General features: G+C 42.7%; 1 protein-coding gene across 1 annotated transcript; it reads left to right on the top strand.

Moving 5' to 3' along the window:
• Positions 1-2,137: 2,137 nt before the first annotated feature.
• LOC130197870 (proenkephalin-A-like) lies at positions 2,138-7,595 on the top strand. Its single transcript, XM_056420831.1, has 3 exons — positions 2,138-2,368; positions 2,851-2,997; positions 6,800-7,595. Exons 2-3 carry the CDS (start codon positions 2,854-2,856, stop codon positions 7,385-7,387), a joined length of 732 nt encoding a protein of 243 aa, XP_056276806.1. The 5' UTR covers positions 2,138-2,368; positions 2,851-2,853; the 3' UTR covers positions 7,388-7,595.
• The last annotated feature ends 3,439 nt before the right edge of the window (positions 7,596-11,034 follow it).

Genomic DNA, 11,034 nt, shown 5'->3' with positions numbered 1-11,034 from the left:
GCTCCACCCACCACCACCACCTCCTAAGCGTCCTGTGGGCCACACTGTGATATATATATATATATATATATATATATATATATATATATATATATATATATATATATGTGTGTGTGCCATATAAACTGGGCTGTATTGTGAAAAGCTGATTTATTGGCTCTATATTGCAGGAAGTTACGCTTTGGGGTGTTAATTAAACACAACATGTCCTTGTCTGTCACCTCTATTTTGTTTTTTAACATATTTTAATCACCCTGGCAATTTTGATATTTTCCCTCCTTTGCATTGGATAAATAAAGCTCCATCTTATCTTATCTCCTCAATCATTGGCTGATGTTTATGACATGTTTGACTCGTTTGGGTTGATTGGTGTGTTGCTGTAGACGTGTCCATCCTCAGTGTTGTGTCATGTCTGAATGACTCCGCTCCCCGGAGAAAAGACCAGAATAAAACCCAGAGGGGAACATGGTGGCCACCCAGACGACGAGGTCCAACATCAACACGCAGACCGACATGCTCCACATGCTCACATGCAACACAGCCAGAGCGTTATTCATGCGCCTCCCCCCCCCTTCGGTTCCTGGAAGGTTCTATCAGAGCCAGCCGGGCTGCACCACCCTGCTCTCTGACGGAGGCTGGAGAACACGCGCAGAGAGAAGAAGGAAAGCCCTCCGATGCGTCCTCAGTGAGACACGTGGATGGAAGAAGAACCTCCACGATGGATGCTTCATAGAAGGTGGAGCTCAGAGTCTCATAGAAGAGAATCCCACCTGACCCCACACAAAACGATAAAGGTTCTAAAATGGTTCTTTAAAAGGCTTTGTGGTTCTATGAAGAACCATCACCAACTGAAGAACCATTTTTTTTTAGTTTGAGACACCATTAAAGCTTCTTTGAAGAACTCTATAAGGAAATGGTTCTTTAGAGAACCCTGGTTTGAAAGGTTCTTTGAGGAACCAAAAATGGTGCCTTGAAGAACCATTTTTAAAGGTTCTTTGAGACACCTTTATATGTTCTTTGAATAACTATTTCAGGACATGGTTCTTTAAAGAACCATTTTAAGGTTCTTTAAAGCACCTTTATAGGTTCTTTGAAGAACTTGGTTCTTTAAAGAACCCTGGTTTGAAAGGTTCTTTGAGGAACCAAAAATGGTGCCTTGAAGAACCATTTTGTTAAGGTTCTTTGAGAGACCTTTATATGTTCTTTGAAGAACTATTTCAGGACATGGTTCTTTAAAGAACCGTGGTTTGAAAGGTTCTTTGAGGAACCAGAAATGGTGCCTTGAAGAATTTTTAAGGTTCTTTGAAGAACTCTTTAAGGAAATCTCTCTTTAAAGAACCCTGGTATGAAAGGTTCTTTGTGGAACCACACATGGTTCTTCAATGGCATCACTGAGAACATGTTCGGTTCCAGATGCCCCTTCATGGTTCTGTGTGTGTGAGGTTCTGTTATTGACCCTCCTGGGCACACTCCCTCTCATTCCAATCATGTCACAGGCATGGAAAAAAAAAAAACTCCCACTCAGGATTTACAGGCAGCTCGGGAGCGCGGGCCGGGTCCTGCCGGCGGGCTGGGCTGCGCGCGGGGACGCGCACAGGAGGGAAGATGTTTACGATCCGATCAGGACAACAACAACATGTCAATAAATAAAAACAACAGCGAAACGACTCAGGAGATAAAAGAACAATCCATGAAGCAACATGTCCGCAGCACAACCCAGTTCACTGAGACGTGTGTGTGCGCGTGTGTCATTATGTGTGTGTGCACCTACACACACACACACACACACACACACACAATGACACACACATGAACCTAGAGACATACGTGCTCAAATGAAATATTATTCCCACATAGAACCTGCATGACAAGACTGACGTGGTATATGTCACACAGACGCAAAAACACGTGGGACAGTGTGTGTGTGTGTGCGTGTGTGTGCGTGTGTGGTTAAGAGTAGGGGGGGCATCACGTCACACCGTCACGCTCATCAACCCCATCCACCCCCTCCCCATTACCCCCGGTGACGTAGGCGCACCGACAGCTTAAAGAGCCGCGCGCGCCGCCCCGCCGCAGCACTTCTCGGGGCACTTGGAGCGCGCGCGGCTCGCTGACGGCGGTTTGTTTGTTTCTTCTTTGCCGGCGACCCCCCCTCGTCCGTCGCCCCCTCACACACACCCCTCTCTTGCACTCCGCGGGTCCGGTACCGTTATTATACCGACACAGAAGTAGTTGTTGCACCGGCCCGTCTTCTCTCTGCGCGCCTGACCCCCAGAGCCGTGTGACCGCGCCGCGTGCGACACCCAGGAGCTGTCGGAGGTGCTCGTGCACGCGCGGAACAACTGAAGGAACGTTTATATCCAAAGAGGTAAGGGGAACACTATTGTTCTACTATTGTTCTCCTGTTGCTTTATGAGGAACACTGAGGACTTACTGTTCATATAATGGTATTAAATGATTGATTTGATATTAATATCTTTCAAATAATTGAATGTATCCAAATGATTAATTTTAATTGTTAATAATAATTGAATGTATTCATATGATTGGTTTTAATTTTTGATAATAATTATCAAATAATTGATTGTATTAAAATGATTGATTTGAATGTATTCAAATAATTGTAATAATAATAATAATAATAATAATAATAATAATAATAATAATAATAATAATAATAATAATAATAATAGTAAAGTAAAAATTGCAATAACAAAAAAGATAATCTGCTTCTTATTTCTGGAGAACAATGTTCATAATCTCACTACGTTTGAACTTTCTGTAATGTTTCTGCGTGTGTGTGTGTGCGTGCGTGTGTGTGCGTGTGCGCGTGGTTCCCCGTGCGCGCAGTCCATGGCTGCCCCCGCACACAGCAGCTGCCTGTGGATGCTGGTTCTGGGCGCGTGCGTGTCGCTGGTGCTGGGCACGGAGTGCGGGAAGGAGTGCGCGCTGTGCGTGTACCGCCTGCTGGGCCAGCGGTCTAGTTTCTCCTCCGCGGTAAAGTCTCTGCCGTCCGTTCACTCCGACGACACACATACACACACGCGCACGCACACACACACACACACACACACACACACACACACATACACACGTATCATATCAGCGCGATCAGGCTGCGGGCAGAAATTATGCAACATTTGATCATAAATGAAGACATGATGGTAAATAAACTCAGGGCGTGACAGTGGTCCGGTGTCTCCTCCTTTAATGAGGATAACTGTATCATCTAGAATAAATATATATATATATATATATATATTAATTCATATATATATTAATTAATATATATATATATATATATATTAATTAATTAATATATAGAGCAAGATAAATATTCAGTCATTTTTTATTTGAAAATGTTCTTGAAACTCTCTCATGTCATATAGCCTTCAGAATATGTTCTTTACTCCTCTCCTCCGCTCCTCCTCTCCTCTCCTCCTCTCATCTTCTCCTCCTCTTCGCCTCTCCTCCTTTCCTCTCCTCTCATCGTCCTCCTCCTCTTCTCCTCCTCTCCTCTCCTCTCATTTCCTCACCCTCTTCTCATCCTCTCCTCCTCCTCTCCTCTTATTCCCCCTCCTCTCCTCCTCCTCTCCTCTCCTCCTCCTCCTCCTCTCCTCCTCCTCTCCTCTTCTCCTCCGCAAATTCATCAAGTCAGACGTAAATGTACTGCGTTTGAAACATGAACAGTGACACTCTGTGGATATTATTATAATATATATATCATTATAATATATCTATTATTATTATATCTATTATTATAATAATATATATTATTATTATAATATATATTATTATTATATATATTAATATTATATATATTATTATATTTCTTCTGCGATATCAACATCTTTGTTTAATTGATGTAAAGTAACTTAAAGAGAAAATCAAAACTAATCTTCCTTGTTTAAAATATTAAAACATATTGACAACTTTTATAGACATTTACTAAATAAACATGATGTTTGTTATGATGAACGTGTCGGAGGACCAGACTGTCTGCACCGATACATCCATAACTCTCTTTATCTGGATGCTTCCATCCTCAGAAAAGATATTCACGGTTTTGGAAATGCCTTTGAAATCCTCTTGTCGGAGGATTTCTGTCTCTAAGTTGTTTCTGCGGATGTTTCAACACCTTTTAGAAAGCTGTGATGGAGAGAAAGACAGATAATACATATTAAAATAAATAAAGAAGATAATTATAAGTTGGTCTTCAGCCCTGGAATCTGTCCCTTTGAAGTCTTTGCTGTCCCTTTTTTCTTCTCCATCGCGCAACCATCACTTGTCGTAAACCTCCCATCGTGGCCACCAGAGGGCGCTGCCGCCCCCTCCCCCTCCAGCCCCTCAGGTGTCAATACGTCTTCAATTCGATTTTCCCGGTCATTAATTATGTCTTCATGAGCTCAGCGAGAAACCATCAAATAGGAGGTGAAATCCATACGTCTCATATGAGGTTGCCCCCCCCAACCTCCCACCCCCCAACAGCAGATCTGATTGTACTCATGCCACCGGGGTTACACAGTTAAAGAAAGACTGGGATAAGTGGGGCACACACAGCTTTATTAGAGAGGGAGGGAGGGGGGGGGGGTGCTGTGTCAATGGGTGAGCAACAGAAAGACATGGTACTGTTCCAGGCAGTGGTTCTCAAAGGGGGGTACGCTAAGGCACTCCAGGACATGATATTTGTAAAAAAATATAACAAATATTTAAAATTAAAATCATGAAAAAAATTGTATTTAATAAATATTCGATGGATTAAGGTTCATAAACATAATTGTATAGATTCTATATTGAATCAGACACAGCGCTGTAGTATTTAAACCAAAATGGCGAGTAAGAGGGGACTTGGCTGAAAACATATTTCACAGGGAGGACATCACTGAAAGAAGGTTGAAAAATACTATTCTGAGGGACTAAATGAGGGATAGTGACTTTTCATGCGCGCAGACCGGCATCGGAACTCTGCGGCGATCGACATATGGAACACCCCTGCATTAAAACATGAAAGAGCCGAGAGTTTTTTTCAGCGCGAGAAATACGATGTGTGGCGGGAGTGCGTGAGTTAAGACCGAAATGCGTGAGTCTCACGCTCAATGCGTGACACTTGAGAACCCTGCATTGCTCACCAGTGTGCGCGCCAGCATCGGAGCTCTGCCGCGCGAGCCGAGAGAAGAGTTGTTGGGGGGGGGGGGGGGGGTGCAAGTGACTTTTTTTCGTCCCGATGTGCGCGCACACGCCGGCATCCGAGCTCTGCGGCGCGCGAGACGGAGATCGGAGTCGTGTTAACGCGACACTAGAGACAGAATGACACGCTGCTGGAGAGACGACCAACAACAGACGGACTGGAAGCTCATTCTGCGCATGCGTTAAATGCGTTAAAAAAAAAAAACTAGTTAATCCTGTAATTTAATTAACTGAGTTAACGCGTTATTTTTCACAGCACTAATATATATATTTAAAAGAAAGAAAGAAAAAAAAATATATATATATACAGGACTGTCTCAGAAAATTAGAATATTGTGATAAAGTTCTTTATTTTCTGTAATGCAATTAAAAACAAAACATTCTGGATTATTACAAATCAACTGAAATATTGGTTTTTATTCTTTTAATATTGCTGATTATGGATTACAGCTTAAGAAAACTCTAAAATCCTATCTCATAAAATTGTAATATTTCCTCAGACCAAGTAAAAAAAAATTTATAACAGCTGAGTGTTTGTCAAGGCTCAGGAAACCCTTGCAGGTGTTTCGAGTTAATTAGACAATTCAAGTGATTTGTTTAATACCCTACTAGTATACTTTTTCATGATATTCTAATATTTAGAGATAGGATATTTGAGTTTTCTTAAGCTGTAAGCCATAATCAGCAATATTAAAAGAATAAAAGGCTTGCAATATTTCAGTTGATTTGTAATGAATCCAGAATGCATGACATTTTTGTTTATTTAATTGCATTACAGAAAATAAAGAACTTCATCACAATATTCTAATTTTCTGAGACAGTCCTGTATAGCGCATGAGCGCATCCAGAGTTCAGTGTTTCCCTGAATACACAAGAAGTGATTGAGTACAGCTGTTCTTAGATAGTTTTGTGTAGTGGATTCTTGTATATTCAGACAGTTTGAGAACAAGTGTTTTAAAATGAAAGCGTGTTAACATGTAGTAGAAATACAAAACACAAAGAAAAGGCCCCTAAAATGAGCATGACGAGTCCCCTTGAGGACGTCCTCCAGGTGAACCACGGCGACTCGGATTTATGTCTGCAGAGACGAGGTCGAGGACAGTGATTCACGAAAGGTACCGGACTTCATTGGGTCTGGATTCACCAAAGGTTCTGAACTTTGGTGAGTCCAGATTCACCAAAGTCGACGAACTTCATTGGTCCGGACTCACCAATGGTACCGGTCTTCATTGGGTCTGGACTCACCAATGGTACCGGTCTTCATTGGGTCCGGACTCACCAACGGTACCGGTCTTCATTGGGTCTGGACTCACCAATGGTACCGGTCTTCATTGGGTCCGGACTCACCAATGGTACCGGTCTTCATTGGGTCCGGACTCACCAACGGTACCGGTCTTCATTGGGTCTGGACTTACCAATGGTACCGGTCTTCATTGGGTCCGGACTCACCAACGGTACCAGTCTTCATTGGGTCCGGACTCACCAACGGTACCGGTCTTCATTGGGTCTGGACTCAAAGAGGATCCTACACCCCTCTGGATTCAGGCATTGATTCTTCAGTGGACGACATTGTATTTTAAAACGAGTCCTAAAGTTCTTGATCTTTTTCCAGCCCTGCTCCCTCGAGTGTGACGGCGAGCTGGACGCCCAGAAGCTTCGCCTGTGCCGGGACTTCCTATTGGACGAGGAGGTCCACATTCCTCTGAACGCCGACCCCCATCAACCGCAGGAACGGGACGCCGCGGGTCCCGCGGCGTCCGACGAGGACGCCGACGCCCCGTCACCGGAGCACCTGCTGGCCAAGAAGTACGGCGGCTTCATGAAGCGCTACGGCGGCTTCATGTCCCGCCGCTCCCCGTCCCGAGAGGGGCCGGCGCTGGAGGACGACGAGGAGAACGCTCGCCTGGAGATCCTCAAGTTCCTCAACGATGAGCACGCCGGCGAGGGGGAAGGTCCGGGGCGGGAGGCCGCCAAGAGGTACGGGGGCTTCATGCGCCGGGCCGGAGGAGGAGCGGCGCCGGGCGACCTGCTGGAGGCGGTGTTGGGCCGCGGGCTCAAGAAGCGCTACGGGGGCTTCATGCGGCGCGTGGGCCGGCCGGAGTGGCTGGTGGACAGCAGCAAGAGCGGGGGAGGGGTGTCGAAACGGGCCTGGGAGGACGGCAGCGAGCTGCAGAAGAGGTACGGGGGCTTCATGGACTAGGAGCCCCGCCCCCCCCCCACACACACACCCCTCTCTGCTTTGCATCACGTGCCGCTGCCCACATCGTTGGTTCAATGCTCCTGTAATGGTAACAAAAAAAGAAGAAGATAAACATGTGTTGTTCAGATGTGCACACACTTTTATTTTGGGGGTATGTTTTTTGGGTTTTCCTGATATTATTTATTAAAAGAATTTGGTGATCAAGGTGCATTGGTGGAGTGTGTGATTTAAAAATAGCTCAACAATGGACCCAATGAATGATAATTAGATGACATTCACACCTACATGTGGACATTACACAACATGTTCTCTTTCTTAAAGGGAACATGTAGCTACATCTAGCATTAGCATCTTATTACAATTCATTTTACAAGTAAATAAAACGTAAAGTCACTAAACATGAAGTCAAAGCCCAAATAAAACACAAAGTACGTGTTCCCGTGCTTAACGTATGCAATGAGACCTTTTCCTTCAGTACGCCTAGCTAACGTACTTTTTGAAAAGTCATGTTACTAGATGTACATCTACTTCCTGTAGAACTTCAAAATAAAAGTAACTAAAACATACAAAGGCACTTACAAAATAAAGGCTTGTGGGCAGTAGTCCCCATATGGACAGAACCTTTACAGAGTCGTGTACCGAACCGCCCCGGGGTCCAGACACCAGGGGGTAGAAGAGACGTGCTGTGACCCGATGATGCAAGAGGAGCAGGACTGATGCTGATTGGAGGAGCCAGGGGAGGAGGAGCGTCACATCGGTTTGAGATGAAATGACAGCCGGCAGCAGCAGAGAGGAGAACATATTGTTTTAAAGTTTGCCAATAACGCCGTGATTGGCTTACAGAACTGCTCCGCCTCCGATTGGTTCATTCATCGTTCACGCCCCCAATCAGCTGTTGGAGGAACCTCCCAGACCAACAGGCTGCATGTGAACCACCTGCTGCCCTGTGGGCGGATTGTTATTATTACTCAGGAACTTTGGTCGAGCGTTCAGGTCGCAGCATTGCGTCCTGATCGGGAATCCTGTGCGTTGTCTCGAGAAGATTTGTTCCGACGATTGTTGTGAAAAACGAGAAAAAGGGCTAAAAATTCGCAACGTCTATGGGAACAACATTTTAAACTCTAAGCATCCCAGAGCGTAACTCGAAAATGCGTCAAATTACATCAACACATGCGACCTGATCGGGAATCGTGTGCGTTTAAGTCTCCAAAAGATTCGCCTAGCACGTACTCGTAAAAACGCGCAAAACGGCGACAAATTTGCAACGCCTATGGGGAAAGTTTTTAAACAACTAAAGGTCCAGAGCGTCACTCGGGGAGCCACACATCTACATTTCTTGAGAAATGATCTAGTTTCTTTTTGCCTCCATTTGTTAACCTGAATGAGCCAGAAGAGGTGACGAAGACTCTTTACGAACAGTCCCACGAGGAAGAGGAGCTCCGGCCGGCAGGCGAGGAAACACAAAGACCATCCGGCCTGAACATGGAGACACAGTGAGCAGCTGCTGTTAGACCGCAGTACCTCTGCTCACCTGAAGACTCCAGTTCAGCCTCACTAAAATGAGGCTGAACTGAATGAGGCTCAAATGAAGCCAAACCTGATGCAACCATCCATCGTCTCTCTTTATCCATGTGGCCCTGCTCCATTTCCTGCCCCCCCCCCCCATGCTATCACAATAAAATATAATAAAACATTCTAAACTCTAAACATTTCATTGTGATGCTTATGTGGCGATTTGAAAAAATAGGGTTTATACAGGACTGTCTCAGAAAATTAGAATATTGTGATGAAGTTCTTTATTTTCTGTAATGCAATTAAAGAAACAAAAATGTCATGCATTCTGGATTCATTACAAATCAACTGTAATATTGCTGATTATGGCTTACAGCTTAAGAAAACTCAAATATCCTATCTCTAAATATTAGAATATCATGAAAAAGTATACTAGTAGGGTATTAAACAAATCACTTGAATTGTCTAATTCACGAAACACCTGCAAGGGTTTCCTGAGCCTTGACAAACACTCAGCTGTTATAAATCTTTTTTTTAACTTGGTCTGAGGAAATATTAAAATTTTATGAGATAGGATTTTAGAGTTTTCTTAAGCTGTAAGCCATAATCAGCAATATTAAAAGAATAAAAGGCTTGCAATATTTCAGTTGATTTGTAATGAATCCAGAATGCATGACATTTTTGTTTTTTTAATTGCATTACAGAAAATAAAGAACTTTATCACAATATTCTAATTTTCTGAGACAGTCCTGTATATGGGATCTACACTCAAATAAACAGCATACAGTGTTTATACAGCATTTCAGTGACACCGGCCCTTTAAGAGGGCGGCCATGATGCTGACACAGTGAACACGAGTTGACACAATGGATCTACATCTCCTCCGTGTGGAACATTATAATCATGCTACTGCCATGGATGACATGATGATGACATCCTGTTGATCATGTGACATGTGAGACGATGCGATGGCGTCGGGGGAGTTACCTGAGAACGCCAGGTGTGTGTGAGAGCTGACGGTAAACGACTTTTCAACTGCATTTAATACACATTCAAGACTAAACAAGGTGTTTCTGTTCAATGTGGGTTTAGTTTCTGTTCCTGTTGCTGCTCGGCAATAATAATAAAGGATTGAGGCTAAGAAATGATGTTGACTCACCGCTCCCACACCTTCCTCCCTCCTCTTCGTCAGCTTGAACCTGCAGCTGTATTACTAAACATATTCATGGAGTGGATTGTAGTATGAAGGGTTAATCTGTTCTCCCCGACCCCTCTCTGTTGGCCAAGTGTGTATGGAGTGTGTAGTGAGTGTGTATTGAGTGTGTACTGAGACGTCTACACAACAACATCTCAATGACCAACAGGCACTCACCTGTTCTCTCCTCTGAGCGTCTGTCTGAGATTACTGTTCTTCATCCTCCTCCTCCTCCTCTTCCTCTTCCTCCTCCTCCACCTCCTCTTCCATGTATTTTGATTATAATTGTGGTCTTGATGGAAAAAAGGAAGATAAATGTGTCTAGGGCACTGAGTTTAAGGTATTGGTAAAAAAAGAGTAAAATCTGTAATTAGGTTTGAAAATTATATGATGACACGATAATAATAATGTAATAGGAAAAACATATGTATATATATGTATGTATATACATGTATATATACATATATACATACATATACATGTATGTATGTATATGTATATATATGTATATATACATATACCTATATATGTATATATACATATATAGGTATATATACCTTTATATGTATATATGTATATATACATATCGGCTTATGTACATATATATACATATATATATATGTATATATACATATATATATGTATATATATGTATATATATATATATATGTATATATATGTATATATATATTTATATATATATATGTGTATACAGGACTGTCTCAGAAAATTAGAATATTGTGATGAAGTTCTTTATTTTCTGTAATGCAATTAAAAAAACAAAAATGTCATGCATTCTGGATTCATTACAAATCAACTGAAATATTGCAAGCCTTTTATTCTTTTAATATTGCTGATTATGGCTTACAGCTTAAGAAAACTCAAATATCCTATCCCTAAATATTAGAATATCATGAAAAAGTATACTAGTAGGGTATTA

This window comes from Pseudoliparis swirei, chromosome 8 (genome assembly GCF_029220125.1).
Source record: "Pseudoliparis swirei isolate HS2019 ecotype Mariana Trench chromosome 8, NWPU_hadal_v1, whole genome shotgun sequence".
Taxonomy (NCBI): domain Eukaryota; kingdom Metazoa; phylum Chordata; class Actinopteri; order Perciformes; family Liparidae; genus Pseudoliparis; species Pseudoliparis swirei.
This window is presented reverse-complemented; position numbering and strand designations above follow the sequence as displayed.